Source organism: Acanthaster planci, linkage group LG17, assembly GCF_054643075.1.
Source record: "Acanthaster planci isolate LZ-2023a linkage group LG17, COTS_SCS, whole genome shotgun sequence".
Taxonomy (NCBI): Eukaryota; Metazoa; Echinodermata; class Asteroidea; order Valvatida; family Acanthasteridae; genus Acanthaster; species Acanthaster planci.
The window spans coordinates 10491416-10517610 of record NC_141793.1 but is presented as its reverse complement, the minus strand read 5'-3'; the positions used below and the strand labels follow the sequence as shown (position 1 = coordinate 10517610).

Sequence of the window (26195 nt, the reverse complement as noted above, 5' to 3'; positions counted from 1 at the left end):
TTTAATTTTATTTTAAAGCCTTATGTAATAGGATGGTTAGTCTGGTCCACTGAAGACTGCATATTTCGTTTGATATTGGTCATAATTGCGCCATCTTCATGGATTTCTATCGATTTCTTACAATCTTGTCTGCAACAAGTTTCATTTTCACCTTTGTTATGGTTGTTTGTATGGCACGTCCACACACAAAAAATGGGACTTTTCTATGCACCTTTTCCGTCTAAAGATTATCCTCCTCTCATTGGCAGAATGTAAATGTAGAATCACAAGATGAATTTAAGTGAGGCCAGATTCAAAATCTTTGCAAGTGCCTTTTTAAACAAAGCCAAAGTTGACAGGCAGTTTTTGGGAGGATAGAAGCAAATTTCTAAGGTTATAGCAAACTGTTTAGGAGTACAAACTTATTTTCTAGCATTTCGGGGCATTTTATCACGCGCTACTATACTTAATGGTCGGAAATTGAAATAGAACCTAACATTAACTTACTGTAGTTAAAAAGGATCATTCCTCATTTGCACCTGTTTCAGATGTCAGATTTTACCGTGAAAAAACCTCAAATTTGCCCCATTACATTTGAAGAGTCATAGTATATGTATTATTTGACACCACTGTCGATTTTTTGGTGTTGTAAAAGCTAGGAGATTATTTTCTAAAACTTAGTAAAATCCTGCTTTGCTTCTGTTCTTCAACCAGCCTTTGGTAAGCAAAAAAATACGGCAATGGTGCAGAACACTGGGCAATAAATAGTCGAGTACCGTCGGCATTATCAACAAACTTGACTCGCCTTATTTACCATGTCACGGTCAACAAGTAAAAGTCAATTGAAAATCCAAAGACTGACAATAATGTAAACACATGAGCCCAACCATAATCGAAATGACTACCGATCATATCAGACCATTTATTTGATTTAGCAATCTGGAAGAAGCAAAAAACTAGTTCAACCCTGAAAACATGCAAATGTTTATACAGGTACATTCCACAAAATACCTCAATGATAAAATGTTGCTTGTTTTTAATAGACATAACTGTTGGTACAGAACTTAACGGGAGACGTTTCAGGTGGTAAAGCTATTTGTCATGCATGTCATGTATTGTCATTTAACAAAGTGCGTGGACTGCGCGTACATTCCCAGGCACGGCGTGCTTCAATACTATCAATGCACGTACCAGGAAGTTAATCGCTTGAAAGCCCGGTTTTCTATAGCACGTCATACTTGACGTTAACCGCGAATGCTCTTTGAAAATGTGCAAGCCCTGGCCCAAGAACCATCTTGTTCACGAATGATGCCGCAGACAAGATAGAAAAATGTCGATGTGCGTCACTTATTTGCTTTCGGCTTTTTAAAGAGTCTACTATGCTGTGGCTGTGAGTGGACAGCAAAGACAGCTCTACTTTTAATTTTTCCCTCACACTTTCGATACTTTTCAATTTACATTTAAGTCTTTGATTTCCCTTCTGGACATCTTACTATGGGGTTTCATCAACGGTAAAAAGAGTGGTAGGGAGTTAAAGAACAATGTATTTATTAGCAGCTAGTATGCATTTATGCTATTGATGGGTGACCAAACTTTCAACAGAATGTACACAACTCTACCACAGGGGCAAAGCGGCCCTATGTTAGTACATACCAGAAACAATGCACATTCCCTTGCGAAGAGGCGTTGACGTCTTCTGTGTACCCATTTAGGTAAATTACTTGATTGAAAAATATTACGACCAACTGCAATCACCTCCCGTCTAATCCTACCTCTTTTCAGGTGAAAACCTGGTTTAGGCACCTTTAACGTCGGATTACTTTTAGCCAGAACAAAATATATATTTGTAATGGCCTCTGGCCAAGTCCCATGGGACTGTGTGTTAAAGTCTCGGCCACGTGGCCTCTTGGGAATTCCATAGGATTAGTCACACAGACCAGCACCAGGGCAAGCGAAGGCCTTTCATTCATCACTGCCAGCTGCCAGTCGTGTGTGGATCACGGATGTATATAAAAAAATCTGGACTCGCATCCATCGCCCTTAGTCAGCTTATAGAGATCTTTGAATCCACTAGTGGTATTTTACTGAGCCGAGTACAAAGCTTGCCAAGCAATGCCCGCCTCTATTAGTTATCACTGGCGTCAATAGAAGAGAGCCAACCTGCGCATTTGTATTCGGCTCGGTAAAATGGCTGCTGGTTCGCTTATTTTTCATACAAAGCTGGCGTTGAAGTCTAGGATTTTTATACGTCTGTGGGTTGGATAGTTTCATTGTGGTGAACGGGTTGTGTTGATTGATTGTTGCTTGGCGACGTGGCTTGGCTGTTGGGGGGGATCAAATCCAAACACACTGGGAAAAAGATACTCTGTCCTTTGTGTGGGTTTGACTTTTTTGGGGGGGATACCCACGGAACAGTTTAAACTCAATATTAATGTCATTGAAAGGAAATGAAGGGTGTGGACCACAATAATCATATGCAGACCGATAACAACAAAAGACGTTGGTTGCGAGAACGTGTGCTTAAAAGAGGCAATCGTCATTACATGCATTGGCGATGTTGAGCCACAATTTTACTTTGCTATGGCTGGCAACACACGTACATTTCGACGCCACTGACGACATAAAGAAGCCATCCCTTGTTATTCTTAAAAAGTCTAACTTTGACATTTTATTTATTTGTCAATGATTAGGGCTCAAATATGCCTCAAGAAAATATCAATCAACCATTCCATATATTGCATGGTTAGAGAACTTTATATTTTTCGCCAGTTACTACCGGTGCAATTGTCCAGAAATGCTTAAGGCCAAAAATGGGATGCAATTTCTTCAAGGTACACGTACTGGTAACATACACAGATTCATACACTCATACTGAGAGCTAATGCCAGTGGCTGATTACCAACTAAAAGTATCTGAGAATCATCAAGCACAATTCCTCTGTGCATGATACAAACTACATGCATGTAAATGTGCATAGTGTTGACAAGTGCATGTGCCAACATGTATAGCTATAGATACACGTATACCAAAACAAAACATGTATAAAAACAGCAAACAGAAAATAATTTCCAATCAACTAGTTGAATTTGCTGCCTTGTCTAATATTATACGAGACAGAAGCAGTCTGATTCATAAATTATTATTGCATGCGTGGACCTATTAGCGCTGTGCAGAGCACTGGGTCTGGGTAATCCGAGTGGTAATTAACGTTTTGAAACAAAACTGCTTGAGTGTTGGTACTTCATACCTTTCCCCCATCAATTAGAAATATAGTATAACTACTTCACCTAATAAAGAACCCTTTATGATACGAATAAATACCTTACATACTTCGCTACAATATCTAGCAATATTTCTCCCTTAAAGCCCGCAACTAATTCTATTTCATATCAGAGTGACAGATAATTGCGGGATTATTAACAATCCTGTCCGCTATCTCCCCGCAATGAAGCATCTAGTTTGTTTACATAAGCCCCAACTTTTGGTTTGTATTTCGGGCCAAAGTGGCCACTCAATGTCACACTGTGTGCCTACTCTACGAGAAGTAAACAAATAGCACTACTTCTGTGGGGCCATCTGTTGTGGGGCCAAACATAAAGACCCATTCATGGTTAAAAAGTTGCTCATGAAAAATCTTCCAGAACTCATCCTGGACAAATGCAGGACCTCTTGTGGGTGATGTCAGTGCTGCCACCCGTAACTTGTCCACAATTAACCTGCCCGGGCGATTTTTTAGATGGTCCTTAAGTGTAATATGAATTTCTGCCCTTTGCCAAAGTTATCAATCGTAACTGCAATGCAATAATGTACTATAGGGTCAGTTAGTACATGGCAGTCTAAAATCGCAATATCAGCTGTGTTGATTTCAACGTTAGCTGGGTTTGGGTCAGTTTTAAAAACATTCCGTTGAGAGACCTTGACATCTAGTCATATTAGTTTTTGCTGACAGGTATAATGCCTATTTTAAACCAACCCAGTTTTCGATTCCTATACAAAACACAGATACAAACTGCATTTGCAGCGGATTTTTGCTATTCTAGGATGTTTAATATTCAGTGTGTCGTGTTCAACTAAAATTAAGAAAACTAAAAAAAAAACTAAAACTAAAATACAAATAAAAACTAATGCCATTACAACTGCTTAAACGTCTGGATAAATGATGCAGCAAAGCTTATGATATTAAATTAGCCATCTAATAACACTATACTAACAGATCATAACAAGTGCAAGCAACTCTCTCGTTGTGACACTTTAGTATGCATAGCTCTAAGTTGCATACTGTGAACGAGACGTGACGTAACAGACTGCTGTTAACGAATTCGTTTAAAGGAAGCGATTCCTGCATGACGACGGGATGCATGCACTGCAGTTCAGTGTGTCTATGTCTTGTTGTTTTTACCAGAAGCCTGTATGTTCTAAACAAATATCTATTAATTCTGCGTATGATTTGATTGAAGTGATTGGCGAAATCAAATAATCCCAAGTGGGAATAACGGTTTTAAAGTTCTTAATAAGCCTTGAGCCACGTGTCAACAGTCCAAAACTTTCTAAGATCGTGTTTGATTAACTTGCAAGAGTTGAGCGTGATAAACCCTCGTCCCGAAAGTTTACTTCGTTTAACACATCACGTATACGGCTGTCCCCAGGTCAGGGATGTCCCATTTAAGCTAATTGAACGCATCCTTAACTTTAACATCTTATCTGTCCTTAACATCTTATTGCCAGCTGAGCCCAAAAGAGAACGCACAGGGAGACGTAAGTCGTATCTGCAGCTACAAAGTTGCAGCTGTTGGTTGCGTCAGGCTTAGTGGGGACGGCCTGCATTGTGGTAGGGACCTCCTCCGTCGTAGTGGGTGCCTCGGTCGTGGATAGGTCGGTGACGTCGCCCTCAGATACCATCAACACAAAGTCGTTGGTTTCCTGCTGTCCCTCGATCGTGATGAACACGGTTCCGATGATGGAGCCGCTTCCAGTGGTATCTGGACTTTCTGCCTGAATTGTAAAGCGAGAAACTTATGTAAGTTTAGTCATAAGGCAAAAAATGACCTTTTTAAAATTTTATTCAACAAATGCGCTACAATTTATTTCACAATATACTTAATAGCATACCTTTGGACTCCTAGCAACTAGCATAGGGCGCACGTGATAATATCCAAAAGCGAGGCTGGTACCAATACATGAACATACACACACACACCATGAACAGTAACCGTGTACGAAGGAAATGTTTTACATGATCATATTGTAAGTTCAGGTGGCAACCGCTCAAACAAACGTCACAGATACCTTTGTTTCAGTAAAAAAAAACGCGTCCCAAAATATTTTCAAACCTCATTCCAGTCGATTATGGAGTCGGTCCCAGGTTTTGGCAAAATGTGAATGATCGGACAACTTCTCACCTCTCTGCGCTCGCGGGCAAACTCGGACGTGCAATTTTTGTTCAGGTCGTCCACCGTCAGGTGGAGGGTCACGGTTCCCTGTCCCTCTTTAGCCATTAAGATGAAGTCATAAGATGCCGCGTTGGGGTTGGGCGTGCTGGCAGATATATAAGCCACTGTGCACCCTTGGCTTCCATTCAGACTCAGGGTCAAGCCTTTGCTGGTATAAGCATACTGAAAGTTTTGCTTCTCGTTGCGATCGAGGGAACCGTTAGCTGTTCCGTTTTGGAGCTCAGTTGGCTCTGTTGAATAAAGAACCAAGTAATATTGGTATGTATCTACACTGACTGATCCAGGAGGACTGTGTGCACCAATACTCCCTTCAAAAAAAGTAAAACGTGTTCTTGAAATACAATGACAGAAAGACAGTATTGTTCGTGTGCAAAAAAACTACGGTTTTAAATTTCGAAGCTAAGTATCTATAATTTTGACATTTTGGGGGTAATGTTGTTATAATGCGACAGTTTTTACAGTATACAGATTCAAAAGCAGCAAATCCTTATACATGTAGTTTAATATTACACGGGCTAAAATCGTGTTCTCATCATGTTATTCTTGTAAATGTAACAATTGAGGATCAATGTAAATGACAGCAACTTAGGATGTAATTTGGTTTCAAGAAATTAGACTTATTAATTGAGTTTTACAACTGGCAATGATTACTCACGATCACAAGTGGTGTATTCCAGAGCTGCAGCAATATTGACAATGGCGTCGAAGTCGTTGACGTGGTAAACGTAAGTGTCGTTTGGTTCGTTGGCAATGGCGTTAAGCTCCAACCCTTTTACCGAGGACGTTACCCCGATGGCGAAGATCACAATGCCCATATCTCGCGCCCTCTCCGCTGGCTCCGTAACGTTGTCCTGCGATTTGCCGTCAGTCACGACCACGGCTACGCGGGGGAAACCCCGACTCGGCGGGCGGGCACCGTTTTCCAGTAGGAAGCTCGTGTTACTCATTACATTTAGTGCTGCGCCAGTGTGTGTCCACCCAGCTCGGTAGGTTATGTTTCCAGCAGCCCGCTTGAGCTGGGCTTTTTCAGTGTTGTCCTTTAAGTGGAACTCAATGTGAGGTAAAGTGGAGTACTGGATGACGCCCACACGGGTCTTATCGGGACCGATGTCAAAGAAGTCGATCATGGCGAGCACGAAATTCTTGGTTGTGTTGAAGTCTACGCTGCCCACGCTTCCAGATCCATCCAAAACGAAAAGCAGATCAAGACCACGTGCATCGCATCCTGGAGACAGTGAGTATCAAATACATAATTCGTAAATACCCGAAACAGCTCGAGTATTCTGATCGATCCAGAGAAGGTGTGTTTGTATTATCATAGAATATTGCCAAAAAGTGTATAAAAACCATTCATAAATACCAAAGACAGTTTTCACATTCCTTGTGATCAATCGCAGCAGAATCACTTCTGAAATATTGTCTTATTACACGTTATACAAAATGGACGCGGAACACGCGAAATCTGAGACAAACCTCGACACATAAAATTTCATAGGGTTGTCTGAAAACGGCGATCAATCAACTGGTTGAGAGCCCAGTCATCTGCTAGCAAAAAATCTGACGCCTAAACATTAATATTATGTGAATATATTCCTAATTCCATACTGTGTTACATCGGTATTTGGTATGTTATGACATCAAAATGAGTCCCAAATTATTTTACAGTGCAGTGTCTCGTGAAGTTCGTTACTACCTTGACGCAATACGCACCACAGGGACGCCAGTCTTGATAGGAAAGACGTCATATTTCAGCACACTGTACTCTTATCCGGTCTCAAATAAGTATCTGTTGAGTTAGTGGCTTTCAACTTCGCAAGCGAGCAAGATTGTTCCTTGCAATTTGCCTCTCAACATTGGGGTTATCTCCGGTTTTCTTGGCATGGAAAGAATCAGAATATTTCTATTCCTCCATACCCCTGAGGATGGCATGCCAGTCCGTAACAGGTTGCTCCCCAGCTAATACTGTCGTAAGCGGTACCATTTGCACCACCGGGCTGAGAGACGCAAGCAGGGGCCATGTGACTTGCTCAAGGCCACAACATATCGTACTTCGGCTCAGCCCATTATCTTCCCCGTGCGCCGATCTGGTTTTCAGTGTACTGGTATAAGACCAGCCATCAAGGGCACTAGTAAGCGAATCCAACACCTGGTCAAAGAGCAGTCGAACAGTCAAGACGGACAAACAGCTTGGTTGGTGTGTCAGTACTTTTCATTACTTTGAAAACTTCCATCTAAGCAGAGGACTACATCATCGGGTACAGCACCGATACGATTGATTCCAGAGGTTGTAAGTGCACATCCAAGCGAAACGAAATCGTCTGTTGTATTTAACACACATTTCAAACATGAGCCTCTCAGAACGATGAGCTAAAGAATGGAGGACAAACGGGACTCAATTCTTTTAATTAAAGGTGAGTCCTATGATTTGCAGATGAGTTGCAAGTCTAGCACTGTGACAGTCGTAAATAAGCCACATTGCCCAAGTTTAAGTAAACCCCTTAACCTTGTCACAGTTGTTTTTCTTTTTCTTTGCTTTATTTTTTTTTAATGAGGAATGAACTCCTCTTGGAGCATAAATGGCCCTCCGAATCTTGCCATTCAGATAGTCGTATTTATATTCATAAAGTCAGTTATCTCTTATTTACCAGTTTGTTCCAGTGTCCTGACTTTGAGAATGAAGGTCTCTGCTGTTACCGTTGGTTGTGCGTGGTACTCCCGGAACCAATTGTCAGCTTGAGCCTCCAAAGCCTGCCCCAAATGAGCAAATGCCACAATGTTTCATTCTTTCAAATCATCAGCGTTATGTGCGCTGCTCTCGTATAACACAGGTTGTGGAAAACGTTTCATAATACCGGGGAACCGAGAGACTTTATCACTGAAAGCCCATTGAAAGCCTGTAGGAAAGGGGTCCCAGATATGGAAAGGAGGTATGGCATTGCACGCTGTGATTGGAACGAAGCAGGCTCTATAAAAATATCATATCTAACAGTAATGACTTTGAACCGGTAAAGGAATAGGCCCTTTAAGGTTTAGTCTGACAAAAATTTGAATGCTCCTTTCGGGAGGAGAGGATTAGGGGGACAATTGGAGGGGGTGGGTTAAAGGGGCACAGTGAATATTATAAAGGCATAATTGATTTTCATACATAACCTTTTTCAAACTGGCGAGAAAGTTTTTAAAAAAGCCCGTTCAACAAATTGCTCTGAGGATTTTGTGCACTTACCAGTGGGATGACGTTATTTAGGTTGTGAAAGAACAACCGGGCAGCGAGAGCCGAATACAGTGGTTTCCGACAATCTTCCCAAGAAGCACTGCTCCAGCGGATGCAAAAGAGCCTCTCAATGTCATCAAAGATAGAGAGGTGGACTAGCTCGTTCACCATCCGCGTAGTGGCGTCAAAGACAGCTTCGTCCACTCGCCATATTCCTCCATGGTAGGTCGGGTCGGAGTAGGTGTGAGCTGCCGTGCCATCCTCGGTTTCCACCCAGGCAATACGCCGCAGGAAGCGGTTGTTTGCCCGGAGGTCTTCGTTGACCTCTGCCAACCGGTTCAACTTCGTAATGGTGGCTTCTACGACGGTGGTATTAAACTTGTTGGCCACGACGGTCAAGTCGATTCCCACGCCTCGAATCGGGGGCAGGAAAGCGACAAGCAAAATTGCTGTGGGGAGCACTGATCGAAAAAGGAGCAAGTTTCTATGCTGTTTATAGACTCGACTCAAATGAGCAAGTTCGACATTTGAAAAAGAGTCAGTGTTTGGGAACAAAATGCGCGCGTGAGTATAGGCGTATGACTGCTGTGATAGGGCAGACAATCGCGCCCGCGTGCTGCTGTTCCCTAATGACCTCGGACACGCACTTCACCTTGGGCAAGCGCTTTCAGAATACCGAGTTGGAAACAGAGAAAAAGAAAAAAAAAAAACTTAATTTGTCAGATTAACCCACCGATGATAAAAAACTACACCTCCACTCGCAGTCTATAGCTGCTAGCTTGCACATTCAATGCTCGTAACCTTTTAAACCACCGGAGCATGCAGTGTGCGCTGCGCGTGGTAGCGTAAAGGGGAGGAAGTGTACATGCAAAAGACGACATTGACTCGAGGCCGGACCGTAATCGATGGCCATTGATTGGTGGCTTCTTTTTGTAAACAAAGCCAGCAAACTCCTGTACACTCTGAGTTGTGACTTGGAAATTTCGGTTGAAAGCCCGGCCAGTACGGACACACATGTGATTTTTCTACCTTAGAAAGTCGGAACATTCTCCTTGTACCTTTTAAAATTGATTTACGTATTCATTGTGGGATATTTCCGTTTCCTTTGTGGCTCATGGGATACACAGCATATTTTTGTAGTAAATGTTCGTTTAAAAGCCGGAGAATCATAAAATTGTATTAAATATACGCCTTCGGTTTATCAGAAATAAACGTCTGAGTGTCAAGATTAAGCGCATTCTTTAGAAATCACTTAAATTGAACAAAATCGTTTTAAATTCACCACTCCAATGGATCTGTGAATCTAGAAATAAATTGGGTTGCTTCAAATCACGTTGTGTCAGAAATATATCGGAAGTGGGGGAATTCCAGCCCAGTTCTTTTTAAGTGAATATAGGCCTACTGCAGTGAAGGTGATAGGCTAAAAAAAAAATGGGAATTCCACATTTCTCAATATGTTAGGAAACACGAGGAAATGGAAAACTCCCAGGGACAAATGGCCTCTTTGAGTCCCAAAACTACTCAAACAGTTCAGTCTGTGTTTATCTTTCACCTTTGGTTCTCCAGAAAGGCTCGTAACTGATCATGTGACTTTGAACCCATTGTGAGCTATCAAAGCGCACACGGTTAGGCTGCTGATAAACCCAATAACATGATACCTGCGCATGACCTTCTTGCTTGGCATAAACTAAAGGCTATTAGGAACACGGATTCAGGACGTTAAAAACTCCATGAATCAAGATTTTTAACAGCATTCCTGAAATCTCAGTTTTTGTGGGTGAATATCACTAGTACCAACGAAAGGCGACCTTTGATTACAGGCATGGACCAAATTAGTCATAATATGTAACTGAATAGCCTAATAAGCTCAGAGAACAGTAAATGTTTGTTTATGAGACGTCTATCTCAGTACTCTGTTTTCTGCTTTGTGTCAGTTTTACCTCATGGGGGGTGTAACCCATGTATTGACCTTTTCTACACAAATACTCGGAAAGCAATGCCTCTAACCCCCCTCCTCTCCCCCTGTCCCTTCCGTTATCTTTCTCTACGTCATATTCTTTTTCTGTTTTCCGATTTTTCAGTTTTGGGAAGTGTGTTATTCCAGATCCGTCAGATTTAGAACTGAATTACTGAAGAATGAGATACGTGGTGTTTCTCCACCTACTGCGTTCTCCATGAATGCTGGTTGGTTTTTCCAATTTGTCCAGTTCTGTGCTCAAGACTTATAGACAGCGTTCAGATCGTAAGATACATCAGGTGTTTTGGCTAGCCAAGTTGATATGGCGCAGATAAGGTGTTGTATGTTCAAATTTCGTTCAGGTCGCCTTCTTTGTGCATATGAATCATTATAAGACACCCTGTTCCTATTCTCTCAAGAATTGACAGCCGGCCTGAGCTAATTTACATCAGATTGACATGGGTTGCTTTCAGTGTCTACTCGGAGCCACTTACCTCCAATAGCCTTCCTTTCCATTTCAAGAATCGAATCTGTGTGTAGCTGCAAAACTACACATGCCTGTCTCCGACAGAATCCAAGCGCGGAAAGATTCAGAACAATAACCAGGGCCAAAGACGGAAGTGATAGAGGGGAAAAATAACGCTGACTTAGCCCTTTTGAAAAGGTAAAGCGTGCCTCTCTCACCTCCTGTTTTCTGACTATGCTCAAAAGCGCTAGGAAAAAAAATTGGCATTGTTTGCTTGAAGGGAACCACACGGAACGGTTGCACGCTGATTTTTTTCCTGCTCCTGAGTGCAATACTCATTGTATAGGGGCACATACATAGCACAAATAAGTTTTAGTCCATTGTGCATCTGCATTCCATCGTTTTTTGATAAGGAGTCTCATGTTTCATTTTGTGGTGATAGCATGCATTTTCCAACCCCACTGTTTTCATCAGAGAAGATTCTGCAATTTATGTCTTGATCTCACAAAATGAGGCATAAGTAATGTTTTCTCACATCTTTATATTTCATGTCCATTATTTATAAAGCGTGGTCCAGAGCTCAGGAAGTACTATGCACTAAGCAGAAAGGATTACGACATAATACGGATAGGTCGTCAGCTTCTGGTGTGTTGCTGTTTAACAACAACAACAAGAAGAATGAAAATACTGCATAATTGTTCATTGTTTACAAATTAAATGTTGGATCTGCGTACATTTATATTATACTTGGATTTTTTTTTCGCATTTTACACTCAATATGACTTTATCAATGCTTGTTTTCATTTTTAGATTACAGTACAGGTGCCTGCACCGAGAAGAGCGGCTTCTAGGTTTTAAACCTGCGCTGTAAAGAGGTTGGACTGATATTTTTCCCAATGTTGTTGTAAATATCAGCTTCTCAACCTTGGACAAATTTTCTCCAATATCAGTGTTTGACCAACAGTAATGAAAATTGAGCGGCATTGTGGTAACTTTAACCAGGGTTGGGCATTTTCTTTTACAGTTTGAAGCTTTCCTGGTTTGTCAAGTTGATCCAAATTTGTGAATCGTCTTGTCAAAATGTACAGGACAATAGAAGTGTTTTTGCATTCATTGATCATTTATGAGGGAATGTTTTACCAAATATCCAGCGATACAAGACCTAGAGATTACCTGCAAAGAATCTTTATCATGCTAATTTTTTTCTTTCTAAGTTTAACCATTTTAAAATTGAAATAATCTGAGTATTTCTCTTACACGCATTACAACTAAGTTAAATTTAACACTTATGCGGTACCCACAAACTCTCAATAAAAAAGTATATAGCCGCTGTCATACTCAGTGCAAGAAGCATTTTGAGAACAAATGTTTAAACGTAAAACATTTAAGTAATATTCGTATGAATTTACCTCATTTTTGGTTCAACTGAATGTAATAATCAGTGTTTAGAAAGAAAGAATGTTTAAGATATATTTTTATAATTATTGGATTGTTAAATGTGTATATTGTGTTGCTGCAAATAATCATATATGATAATAACACCACGCAGAAGCATTAGCTCCAAAATGAAAATAAAGATCTCTAAAGATAAATTGAAAACCTATGAAACTTGAAGTTTTACATCAGACTGCGCAATAAGTGCACGGTACGGATTGTGAAAAAAAATGGTGCATGAGCAGAATTGTTGCTTCTTTCCATTGCAATGACAATCTGGTCTTTTTTAGTTTGTTTTTTCAAAATTTCAAAGCGAAGTGGCTGGTTCTGAAAAAAAGCGTAACTACTCCCATGTGAACTTTATGTCAAAACATTATTGAATGCAGGACAAAGATGATCAAAACGAGAGAAAAGTAGGATCTTTTTTAACACTTGTTAACTCTTAACCCGGCCGGACTTCCACACAGAAAAGGCTCTCACAGTAGAGAAAGATTACGTATACTGTATCCTAGATGCTAGAACTTTAGAATTAGAACTGCTCAATTATTACAATAATTTTCATCATGGCAATGATCAGTATTCATACATTTGCAGTTACAAATAAGTGGTTTAATGTAGCTCTGTGTAGTCATTCTAAGATTCAATCATATCAAATGTGGCGGATGTTAATTTTGAGGCTCATTGTTTAAAAGAGGACTGATTTCAATAACTGAGTTGTAAAGAGAGCTGTCAGACCGACGGCTAAGTAAGCCGCAGCCTTTGTCCCAGACTCTTTTGTGGTGGCCATGTTTCTGGTCATTGTTATAGATGTCGTGACAGGCTCAGTGACATCACCTTCTGTAACCCTCAGCACAAAGTTGTTGGTCTCCTGCAGGCCCTCTATGGTCATATAGACTGTGCCAATTGGGGAGCCATCGTCAGTGTCGTTCTGTCCTGGTGCCTGTGATTCAGAAAAGACAGATTGTGAGAACAACAGAAATGGAAACTTGATCTCGTGGAGATACGTTTTGCGCAGGGTATCAGAAAAGCTCTTCACTTAAAAAGGACAACTTAAAACCTATATTAAATATAATGTATATTGTCATGTTATTAGGCAAAGTATTCTATGCAGTCTCCACAGTCAAAGTAGTTGCCTACATCGTAATCGAATCATAAACGTCAAACATCCACATTTAAGCTCACCTGCCGCCGCATCCGGTGGCCTCCGCCACCCGTCTCGATGGAGAGGTTGCCCTGATTCACAAATTCCTCGGGACCGATGTAGACTTCCACCTTACCCTGCCCCGCCGTTGCCTTCAGAAGGTAGTCGTAAAATGCCTTGTTGGGGTTAGGCGTGGTGGTGGAAATATACATGGCCACGTTGCCCTGATCAGCTTCAATGACGAGGGTAACTCCTTCATTGGAAACGGCCTGCTGTAGGTACTGCGTGTCCCCCTGGACGAGAGTGTTCATGACCACCGGTCCACGGATAGGGGTAGGATCTGTTTATTCCAAAGATAGTTTCAATCAAATGTCAAAGATCCAAAGCAGGTATAACCAAGAAAATGAGAGACAATGAAAAGATTTTGATAACGTCTAAGGGAGAAAAGGGGAAAGAAAATAGGACTTAGAGAAGTCGAATACGTCGATGCGAAATCAGAGATCCCATAACATGATCTGTATAATCGAACATATTTTTGCATCTTTGTTCTCCTCATGAACTATCAGAAATCATGTCCCCAAGTAATAATTTTATTAAGAAGTGACCTTTAAAATCATAGGCGCAAATCCCAGAGGGATGGGGGAATATACCCCCCCCCACACTTATTGAGGTGGGGGTGGGCTACTGAACCCTCTCCAACCTTTTGTGTTGAACAGTGAAACATACGAGCGTTTCACAATAGGGTGCCTCCAAGAGTTTGCAACATGTTGGTCATTCACCATGCGCGAATTCCATCGACTATTGGGAATCGCCCGTATAAAAATCGTGAAGATTGTTTTGAACTTCCCAACGACTAAAATGTTTGCATTCACACTAAAAAAGGGAAAACGGTTTTTCACAGCCATGTACATCTTTATCACGCACATTTCCCCTATGTATAATCATGGTACCATCCCACCCTTCCCGCTTTTCAAATTTTCGTGACAGGTAAACCATTCCAACTTTTACCCATCCCCCTAATTTCACGCACAGATTTACACCAATGTTTAAAACATCCCCCATATTTTTGACGTATTTCATAAATAATTAAAATTGTAGGTTATTTCAGGTTAGAGTCACAATGTGATCTCATTAGCTGACGATAAAACTGCCAATTTTCGGAAGTGACAAACCAATGAAGATAGCAAAGTTGAAGAAAGCAATATTCAAAGTGCCCTTAGAAATGGTCAAAATAGCGTAGGCTCACCATTACATGTTTTATCTTCGAGAGAGGCCACGATATTGTCAATGGCGTCAAAATTGCTGACGTGAAACACGTAGGTGTCGTTTGGCTTGTTAGCGATGGCATTCAGCTCTTCCACGTTCACATTATCGGTCACCCCGATGGCAAATATAGTGATGCCCTTCTCTCGGGCCCGGTCTGCCGGTACAGCGACGGCCGCAGGTCCCTGCGACTGGCCGTCGGTGATGACGACTGCTGCACGTGTTATCGAATTGAGGTCCGGTCGTGCTCCGTTCTCTACAAGAAAGGCCTGACTTGCCGTGACATTCAGAGCGGCAACAGTCTGCGTACCACCACTGATGTACTGAATGTTTCCAATTGCCTGTTGTAGAAGTGTTTTGTTTGAGTAAGTGTTCAGGTGGAACTCAATTGTAACACTACTGGAATACTGGATGACTCCTACGCGGGTCTGGTCGGCGCCGATTTGAAAGGCCTCCGACACATTCGAAACGAAGCTCTTGGTCTTTTCGAAGTTGGACTGTCCGACACTACTTGAGCTATCCAGAACGAAGACAAGGTCTATCTGATTCACTGAACACCCTTAGGGAAAATAATAGCAAAAAATCTATCAGGGGAAAAATATTAGTAAGACTTATGCTAAACCTTGCAGCTGTTGCTATACCTCGTGACTTGGGCAAGCTTTTAGCTTTGTGCCCTTACCTACTGTAAAAGTGTATCGATGTAAGGCGCCTCTTACGTAACTAAGCCTAAAGCTTGTCGAGTCTGGGTACCAGACCCAGTGATTCTGACTATTCTCGACGATTCAACGGTCCAGTATTACCCAATGTCCACGTAACCAAATCCGGAGGAATTCCTCCAGTAAGTTCCGGAAATAGCCGAAATATTTCGAACCCTTCCAGTCCACATTCTTCATGTCTGTTCGCTTAATGACATTGATGATGGTCGGAAGAGTCGCAATCGGGCCGGGTGAACCGATTGGTGAGGAGTAAAACTGCGTTCATTTGTCGTAAATGTTCTCTAAACTACCAATTCAATTTCGACACAATAAGCTAGGCAAACCTAAAAACGGTGAAGAACTTACAAAATTTCTTTCTCTTCCCCATCTCTTTCTGCATTTAGGCCCCTCTATATTTTATTGGCTTGTTGTACCCCATGCAACACAATATTTTGCTTCCTTCCTACAAACATTTGGAGTTTCTTGTGAGTTTTCCAAGTAACCACCATCATTAAAGGTGGTGTACACAATTGGTCAGACTACCGTATAATCCTGAAATATCTTACTTGAAAGAAAGTACATAATAGTCTCAATCAGTCTGTAAAATATTTCCACACAGAACGCTGTAGTCTCGACAAGCGCCAATTTCCTTATGTGTAGTTTTTAAGATGTGGGAGTTTCCATTAATGAACGGATAAACCTAAAAGCAGCTAAAACTATAATGACATTCTTTCCCCCAGAGCACTGTGAGCTGAAATTATAGGAACCTGAGTGCTAGGCGTAAAGTAGAATATAAATAGGATCAGTGTGCAGTTGAATTTTATTTAAAGGAAGGTTTTCTTAAACGGGGAAACATTGCGAATTCAAAATCAACCCTAGATAATAATGGTATGAACCAAGATTGCGGCTGTTTCCGAAGAAGATGATTTTCGTCAACAAAAAGTACTATTTCCACACGTTAATCCTCCCTTGTTTTAAGACTTAGTTTTTTTTTAACTTATAATAATTAATGACTCAACTATGAATGGAATTTAGACTTTCATCGACGTGTGAACTGACATGAAAGTGCTGTTACAAATACGATCGCGCGCGGAGCACGGAGACGAGTCGACATCTGGGTGAAGTTCTTCCACGAATCCCCAATGCTATATTGTCAAGGAAGCGCATTAATCCAAGGTAAATTCACTGATTATTCCTGGTCGTTGAAAACTGCTTCTTTTTTAAGGGAATGAGAACCTGTCATGCTTATTTCCCACCCTGACCCTGCGGACGTTGTTCCCTTGTACTGCGATCGCCCTATAATCCATTGATTTTGCTCAAGACCTACGATTTAAGCGTTGAAAATGCCGCCCTGTTTTTTCGGTTTTTCACAAAGCAGTTGACTCAAACATGAAACAAGTGAGTGGAATGTAAGTTCAGGTGAATTTTATTCACCGTAATCAGCCAAACTGATGAAATTACAACAAAAAAAATGTTGTACACCAACATTTACAGCCTATATGTACATCTAAACATAGGATCCACACAGGACGTGACCCTTGGCATGTTGCGTCATGATCTATTAAACCCGTGGTGATACCTGACCTAAGATTCTATCAAGAGTCGTCAGGGAATCTTTGGTCAGGAAAGCAGATGAAAGCTTTTCCCGAATCTCAAGGTATAGCAACAGTGTCTTTAGCATAGAAAATTCAAATTGCTATGTTCACATGAATGTGAAGAATTTTATTCAGATTTAACTCACAAAAGGCTTGTTTTGTTCAACTCTAAACCACTGTGTTCTTATTCGTTTCTCTGTATTATGCCCCGACGTTTCAGACAACATTTTCCACCACATTAAATACGAAACCAACTCGAAAAAAAATTGAAATGGTTTCCTTTCTTACCCTCACTTTCAAGATCTTCCACCTTTGCAATGAAATCTCCTACCGTATCCGACGGTTGATCGTGATATCTAGTCCTCCAAAGCGTGGCCTGGAGAGTAATTCCCTGCAAGTACATGCATGCCACAAACATACCAACTCATACCAATCCATGCATGGTCAGCGACATTGCTTTTATTTTGTTGTAAACAATGAATGGATTTATTTTCCGAACACGCCAAACCACATTTTGCATTTATGCAAGGTTATGAAAAGGAAGTTCGCTTCAAGCTCTGGTTTCGTCTTGCCCTTCTTTGACCGAATTTTCATCCATGACGTAAACTAGAAATGGCTTCTTTTAAAAGCATGTGACCATTCATTCTTTTCTACCACATTTAATTGGTTTCTCCAACTAAAAAAATTGGAAAGCACATAACTTCATATTACAACACCTTCAGGCAAACTTGAGTGAACTGTCCCCAATACAGTTTTTATACCACACAGGGAAAAGTAGAAATTAGTACATTTTTGGCTTTGTACTTCCCCTTACGCAAACACTTTGAACAAATTATTTTCCTGTGCCTTTCTTTGACGCAAGATCTTTCTTGTGTGCTTCTTGCAAAGACTCTTTGGAAACTATCAGTCCAGTATTGATGAAGTTATCTTCCCAATGCCAAACCGAGTCATAGGAAATTTTGCTGACTTTCCACAAGTGGAAACTAAATCAGAGTTTACCGAAGAAATATTTGCCCAAAAGTTAACACTATTTTAAACTTACCTGAGGGATATTGGGCTGTATGCTGTGGAAGTACAGTCGAGCGGCGAGTGCCGAATACAGCGGTTTGCGGCAATCTTGCCACGTGGTTCGGCTCCAGTTGATCTCCATCAGTGCTTCAACGTCACTGAAGAGAGAAGCGTATCGCGGATTGTTGTACATGGTCATGGTGAAGTCGTAGACGGAGCGATCCACTCGCCAGATTCCCCCGTGGTAGTTCTGATCAGAGTAGGTGAACGGATCGGTGCCGTCGGTGGTTTCAACCCAAGCGATGCGCCGGATGAACCTGTAGTCCGCCCGCAGGTCCCTATTGATCCCGTCCAGGCGGTTGATCCGTCTCACCGTAGCTTCCACTACGGCCGAACCAAGTGCTCCAGGAATTGTAGTAAGGTCTGTTCCCTGGGAACGAGTCGGCTGAGCGAACAAGGTGATAACGATTGCCACAACAACGAGGCCTGGCAGGGCTTAAAAAGTAGAAAAAGATTCAGCCAGGCGTGAGTGCAACTCGGGAAAGAGGCAGCCAACCATTCAGCTACATAACCCTAATTTCAATTTTCAAAATCGATTTAAAGGCGTAAAAATAGCCTTTTTGTAGGCTTACGTCAAGGGGTCTTGGTGGTGTACTATTTGCCATTCGCAGGCTACTATTAACGACTTTAGCATACCATCCAACTCGAATCAAGTCTGCCTGTTTCATGCCCTTTATAGCGTCTGCGACCGTCAGCTCACCACCCAGAAACATGGTGGTCGAGTGGTAACGCGTTCTCATAATTAGGCAGGAGGTCGTAGGTTAGAGTTCCATCCTAGTAAATTTGCTCATTTTTCGAATCCAAAGCTTTCGTGCAGCGCAGAATAGTTGGGAAAATACAGCTTAAAGGTGCGTTTTTTGAGTAAGCTCTCTAGAGGAGATAAAGCAACAGTTTCGAAGGGTTTTTGTTGCTGTCATTTGAAGTCCATGGCCTCAAGCGTGTTGGCTTGGGTGCGTTGAACGCTTCACAATGCAACAGGAAAAGCTGACTTTTCTTCTCTTGCCCGTCTCTATAAAATAGGCTTTGTGTGAGAAATGAATAATTATCCAATTTTCAGAAAAATAGTGTCAAAATGATTGCAAGACATTACTAAACTATGCTGAAAGCTCAGCACGGGAAACAAATGCATTTTGACAGCATCGGAGAAAATGTCGGTTGTATAGGGACTCCACCCGACTCTTGAAGGCATACTACTGCGGTGGACAGTGGCGCAAATCTGTGCCCAAAAACGGGGTTGGGGTGGGGATGAGAAAAGGTGGAGAGGATTACTTGCCTGGCCATGGAAATTTGAAAAGCGGGGTAGGGGAATGACACCATGTGACACTATATGAAAGGTCGATGTTTATGATACTGATGTGTATCTGCAATATGCATTGCACGCAGAATCTTACATCGGAACGGCACACAGCTTTTTAAAATTGTTTTTCTTTTTCAATGGGTGATATTAAATGCATTTTAGTCGTTGGGAAGGCCCCAAAAGTTGTTAACAACTTTAACTATCAGCTTTAATTTGTGTTTTACCACAAAAGGTGTGTGTGTGTGTGTTCGGGGGGGGGGAATTCAATAGCCCACCCCCACCTCAAAAATTGTGTGGGGATATATCGCTCATCCCCGGAGACTACCCCCATGTCAGTAGACAATAGACTATACTTTGTTACTCAACATGGGGAATGGAAATTTCCACAGCATTACGTCAGCAAGTTCCAAATTACTCATTGGTGTTGAGTAACACAAGCAAATGGAAAAATTCCCAGATATTCGGGTAAAGTGCACAAAGGGATTCCCAAAACTGTGAATGGAAGCCTTATATGGTGGTATTCAAAACGCTCAGTCAGTGTTTTCTTTCACATTCTCCAGAAAAGTGCAGAACTACCCATTTGACATTAACCCATTGTGTGCAAACAAAAACCACGAGGTTAGGCTGCTGATAAATGCAATAGCGCGATACCTGCGAACAAAAGCATGATCGTCTCCCTCGGTGCGAACTACGGCTATTACGAAACACTGATCCAGGAATTAAGAATAGTCCCTTATCAAGAATTTGAAGAGCATTCCTGAAATCTTCATTTTAAGTCTTGGGTGTGGGTGAATATCTTACCAAGTTCACATTATTTCTTCAAAAAGGCAACCTATTAGAAGCATGGACCAAAATAGTTACGTTAAGTAATAAAAATACCCCCAGTAAAACTGCGCAGTAAACGATTAATTAAAGTAAAGCCTGTTTTCTAGACAAGGGACTTCTACTCAGTACCCTTATCTTGTCCTCTGCCATTTATTAGTTTTACGTCATGGGCGTGTAACCCATGTAACCCATGTTTTCCACAAATTGTTCGGAAAGCGTTGCGTCCCACTCTCCCCCAGCAGTCTTGCCGGTGTTTGCTCTCATTCTGGGGAAGTATACATTTCCAAATTCGTCAACTTCAGTACTGAATTACATTAACGCGAAGAAAAAACCCAAACAAACGAAAGAACAAGAAAAAAATCGACATGCAGTCTGTCTAACTATTGCGCGCTCCGTGCATGCTCGTAGCTCTTTCCAAATGTGATCCACTCTGTGAAAATGAGTCATAAGTCGTCAGAGCCACATTTTGAGTTTTCATTTGTATTGGAAAGAGCAAAGTGAGGCTTTTGTTTTGACGTATCACTCATTTTGGCATCGTAATGAAAGTGGGTACTCCATAGTGAAAAAACTGTGGATTCCTACTGATTTCGAAAATATGCGAAATTATTCTAAAGGACTTTTAATCCAAAGTGACTTTGGCAACTTAAGACTCATTTTCACAGAGTGGGTCACAAATTGCCAGTGTCTTTGTTCAAGGCTTATAGACATCGTTCAGCTCATTAAATACATAGCCAAGTTGCTACGGCGCAGATAAGGTGTTGCATGTTCAAATTTCGTTCAGGTCAAGCAAACATGATTCACACTACTTAAGTACTGAGTACATGACCATTAACTTGAGCAACGTTGCATAATGGATCATTTTACATTTCATAAATTAGATGACAACAAAGGTTAGCAAGAACGCTTTTGTACACCAACCTATGGAGAGACAAAGAAAACTAAGCAATCTAACATACTAGGACAGACAAATGACAAACAGGACAAAACTAAACCAAGTGTGAGACAATATCGCATTAATAGAGCACAAATCAATATGAGTTAGGAATACCAGCCGAGCAACTGAGTTCCTAGTTTTCTAGCAAACACAGATAAAGGAAGTAATGATTTAAGAGAGAATCATCTGGACCATTCCAGTACAATATACCTTGATGAATAGCATCGTTCTTGGCCAGTGACGTTCTGTTAAATTCGACATACAAGTTTCCTTTCATACTGCTACGAGTATTATAATTATGGATGTTTGATGCTAAAGTAAAACAAGAATGAAAACTTACCTCCAATAGCCGTCTTTTCCATGTCAAGAATCGAATCTGATAAAACTGGCTGCAAAGTAAACCTGCCTTTCTCCGACAGAATCCAAGCGCAAATGACTCAGAAAATAAATCGGGTCGTAGATGGAAGCGGTAGAGGTAAAATTGATGCTCCAGTGGCTCTTTTGTCTCTAACAATGGAGGAAAAAAAACAAATGTTGAAAGGGTATGAGAATTGCTTGGTTACTACAGGAAACCACATAGGACGCTGCTATGCTAAAAAATATAGTATAAGTATAATAATGCATAGGATACATCGATACTTGCTTATGGCTTTCACACTTTCGCACAATTTACAAGGTGTATTATTTCTGATAATAATCATTCACAAGGCCTACACCACAAGCTCGATGGTCTAGTGGGAAGACATTTACAGTGGTAACAAAGCAAGTTCTGGAGTTAAATGTGCTCTCAGCTCACAAACAGCAGGTAGATCACTCTGCGCATATTATACAACTTCTGGTGACTGGTGATCCTTAAAAAAAGATCCAGGGATCCAGGTAATAAAGGTACGATATGCATTATTCATAGCACGTAAGTTACGATTGGCGGATGGAACGCAAATGACTTTCAACATGTGTAGAGTTCACAAACTGCGTTTTCTTATTTAAACATCGGCTAATATCACGTCAACATGTTTTAACGAAAGCTCATAGCTAAAGCACTCACAAAATATCTTCCTATAGCCCGGAACAGCATCCAGAAAGTTGCCTTGAGCGCATACAACCAAAGAAATTGAGCCCTTTTCGATTTTTGTCACGTACCACCACTGTACAGTCAAAATGTATCCCTGCTCGCCTTAGCACTGCGAATTTGGTTTATTTTTCCCTAAACCTGGAAATTTATAGGATAAATGATCAACGAATGGCTGAATATGGAAAGTTAAAAAAAGTAATCGATTTGCGTATTTCAAAGGCATGTTACCACCATTACGGCATTTTCTGTGGAAATTTTCCTACCTCGAGATCGGGACGCCAGTTTTTTTTCAATCATCGGTTGGGTGACGTCATGAATTAAGGGAATATTTCAGTATAAGGATCTATCATTGGTTCCCTTGGAAAGTCGAGGGAAAATAATGAAAAACATAATAAATGAAAACAAAATATCCAAGACCCTCTTGTGATACCTGTTCCTGTGATAACAGCACCCTCCAACAGTGTACTTGGTGTTATGGCTTCTGTCGCTGAAAAACCCCCGAAAGGTCTTCGAACCAAGACTACCTTGTCTACCATCCTACCCACACACGTGGTGCGTGCGGTTTTGGAACCAACCATTTGCATAATAGGGGATAGGTAAGAACGGTACTTGTGGCCGGTGTGATTCGTAGCATACAGTTGATAAATATCCCAGGTACGTTTTGATGTCAATGAACTAGTTTATAATGTGATGCATGTACAGTAGAGCAACCGAGGAAAGTAAATAATATGACAAAACAAAACAATATTACTGGCAAAGCAATATGCTTAGGGGGCCCACTATTTAATGTAAATTTACCGTGCCGGTAAGCTTTCTTCCCAACTATTGTGGGTGCATCCGATCAGATAATACTCTGACAAGGTTACATCCACATAAATAGGCCAGAAATATGTCCGCTGAACTCATTAATACAAGTTATACACTCCAAAATGGTCTATATTAGAGTGTCTTTCGAGCAATAGAACTGGGGAATTGAAGAAATTACGGCACTGAACCTCTGGCCCGGACTCTGGGCTTGCAATTCTGAGTAATTAGGATGCAATCGGGTCCAAAAGGGGAACTACTTCAGCAGTTTTGCAGAGTAGTAATATTTCATCTGGGCTGTTTATTTTCTTGACTTCGCACATGTCGGCAATTTACAAACTTTGAAAGCTCATGTTCAAAAAGCCAGATTATTTTGGACCATTTCATAACCGGAGGGAAGCGAGTCTGCCTTAAAACTCGGCTGTCCCATGCCCGTTTGTTTTCAAAGTTTGCCCATAAAAACTTTCCTGCTCAGTACGAAGTTACTTTTTTTACTTTTGTTGTTGCAGCCATGTGTAATTCAGGGCACACGCTTGCCAGCTCGTCTGTCTATTTAGCAAGGCCGTGAAAAAGTAAACACGCACCTGTCTTGGCCAAAAAAATGGGCGCTGGCTGAGAACAATGTGTTCGAATAATAATTGGTGTCCAAATGTCCGAAAACAGTTACTTAAAGAGAAACATCAACGGCGGTGAAAACAATATGGGCTAATTCTGCGGGTTTTTCAAAAATTGTCCACGTTCGTACCGTTGGTGGCGCCACGCAGAAATGCTTTTTGATACGTACCACCATGGAAACGAAAAACGTCATGACCTAGCAGGAACTGGTTTCATGGATATGTTTTCGTACAAAGGCCTGCACGCCTGAGCTGCACGATCTAGCTTGACACTTTTTGGGAAAAAATAACACCATAAAAAACACTAAAAACACCTGTAATTTACTGTTAACTTACCAAGCCGTATTTATCTAGCCTTGCAGCGCAGCTCACGGTAGCGCGCACCAGCCACTCGAAATCAAGGCGAAGAGCTACCCCACGCGGTCTAAGAAATATGCAAATCAGCTGAACCAGGACGAACACCTCAGTGCAACCGCCTGCGGAAGCTGTATTGGACGGTGCTCATTATGCTAATGACAAGAGCCGATGTTTTAAATACGCTTTTGGATTGGTTCATTACTACATAGGAAATGCATAATTCAAGTCGAACTGAACACCATTAATTTTACATGGCTATCATGCATGCCAGTTCACGTTGAGGCATCATACATATGTATACTTAGCTGCAACTTGTCACTGCGCACTCACCGCACGCCTGCATCTATTCATATTCACATACGAGGTAGTGCACAAGAAATGTAGCTCAAAAGTAAAGAAAAATATAAGCTTCCGCGGACGGTTGCACGAAGGAGTTCAGCTGATTTGCATACAATTATTTCTTAAACCGCGTGAGGTCGCTCTTCGCCTTGATTTCGAGCGGCAAGTGCACGAGGCCGTGTGCAGCGCTGCGACGAATGACGAACGCCTTGACCAAGGCTATTGTTTATCAAACAATCTTGGTCTCCTGGCACCGCCTCTTTCACCTATTGTGGCCCCACCGTCAGCCCCACCGGGATCCCGATGGATGGCACGACGGTTCAATTAGCGGTAGGGCGCGCGCCTCGGACTTGGGACAGTAACTGTAACAACACACGTGTTACTGTACTACCTGGTACGTGTAATTATGTGCATTGATGTGACTGCGCCGGCTCAGTGCGTACATGCACCAGCTTAAGGAACCGTTTCCACGATGTTACGTCGACGAAACCCTGAAAAAAGCCGTATTCATGAGATGTCAATGAAGCGATGACGACACACTCCTTTCACGAAAGCTAGTCATAGCACTCGTCAGAAACGAGTCTCAAGAGTGAGTTTTTTAAACCAAAAATATGGCTGATACCGGCTTTATATGTGGCACAGATGTCTATAATGGGATCCAAAGCCAGATTTCTCATTTTCTTCCAATCGTCTGGGTTGCTCTTTAAAAGACCCAATAGGACCTGTGAAAACCTGCAATGCAACAATATCGGAAAAATGCAAGCTAGACCACTGAAATCGACATTGACCTACTTGAGGGATCACTGTTTGTAAATTGTGGAAGTACAGTCGAGCAGCGGGTGCCGAGTACAGCGGTCTGCGGCAATCCCGCCAAGTGGTTTTGCTCCAGTTGCTGTCCATCAGTGCTTCGATGTCATCAAAGATGGATGCGTATCGCGGGCTGTACATGGCTAAAGCGGAATCATACACGTAGCGGTCCAGTCGCCAGATTCCTCCGTGACAGCTCTGGTCAGAGTAAGTGAACGCCTCGGTGCCGTCTGTGGTTTCCACCCAAGCGATGCGCCGGATGAACCTGTTGTCCGCACGCAGGTTCCTGTTGATCCTGGCCAGGCGGTTGATTCGCCCCACCGTGGCTTCCACGACGTCTGTGCCAAACGACTCAGGCCTGGTAGTCAGGTCCATTCCCAGCCAATGAACCGACTCCGTGAGCAGAAGAGCAACGCCTACCGCCCCGAGAAGATCTGACGGAATAGATTTTTGGAGAGCAAGACTGGGTCAGATTAACTGAAAGTGAAACTTTTTCAACGGGAACCCACCTTTTGAGTGAAAAAGCAGTGAGGAAACGCAAACCAAAATCGCAGAGATGGGGACTTTGCACAGCTGTGCCGTAAATCTGTGTTGGAAATTGGGGGTGATGGTGGATGGGAAAAGATTGGGGAGGGGGACTCTCCGGCCATGGAAATTCGAAATGCGTGGGGGGGGGTAACCAGTTACATTATAGAGGAATGATGTTCATGGTCAAGATGTACACCTGTTATGTGTATCAATGTCATGCAGAATCTTACATCAGAAAAGCCCCTTCTCCCCTAGGGATGGTAGTGGTTACACCAGCAAAGAAAATGAACAGCTATACTCTGTTTTCATGGCTCCCCTTTTGACAGCAGAGTGAAAACATTACCAGCGAGTCACGTGAC

General features: G+C 41.8%; 2 protein-coding genes across 5 annotated transcripts; both read right to left on the bottom strand.

The window, feature by feature from the left end:
• Window positions 1–881: 881 nt before the first annotated feature.
• LOC147796347 (uncharacterized) lies at window positions 882–11403 on the bottom strand. Its single transcript, XM_087147741.1, has 6 exons — window positions 11092–11403; window positions 8653–9101; window positions 8075–8177; window positions 6085–6654; window positions 5379–5659; window positions 882–4971 (listed from the first exon to the last, which is right to left on the bottom strand). Exons 1-6 carry the CDS (start codon window positions 11111–11113, stop codon window positions 4687–4689), a joined length of 1710 nt encoding a protein of 569 aa, XP_087003867.1. The 5' UTR covers window positions 11114–11403; the 3' UTR covers window positions 882–4686.
• A 181-nt stretch (window positions 11404–11584) lies between these two features.
• Window positions 11585–25819, bottom strand: LOC110973441 (uncharacterized). 4 transcript variants are annotated; one of them, XM_087147740.1, is made up of 7 exons: window positions 25294–25819; window positions 21656–21822; window positions 18234–18694; window positions 17480–17582; window positions 14885–15460; window positions 13680–13978; window positions 11585–13437 (listed from the first exon to the last, which is right to left on the bottom strand). In XM_087147740.1, exons 2-7 carry the CDS (start codon window positions 21675–21677, stop codon window positions 13183–13185), a joined length of 1716 nt encoding a protein of 571 aa, XP_087003866.1. In that variant the 5' UTR covers window positions 21678–21822; window positions 25294–25819; the 3' UTR covers window positions 11585–13182. The 4 variants fall into 4 exon arrangements, with proteins under 4 accessions (XP_087003866.1, XP_087003865.1, XP_087003864.1 ...); XM_087147739.1 differs by lacking the exon at window positions 25294–25819 and adding an exon at window positions 22066–22161; XM_087147738.1 differs by lacking the exon at window positions 25294–25819 and adding an exon at window positions 22030–22151.
• Between the last annotated feature and the right edge of the window lie 376 nt (window positions 25820–26195).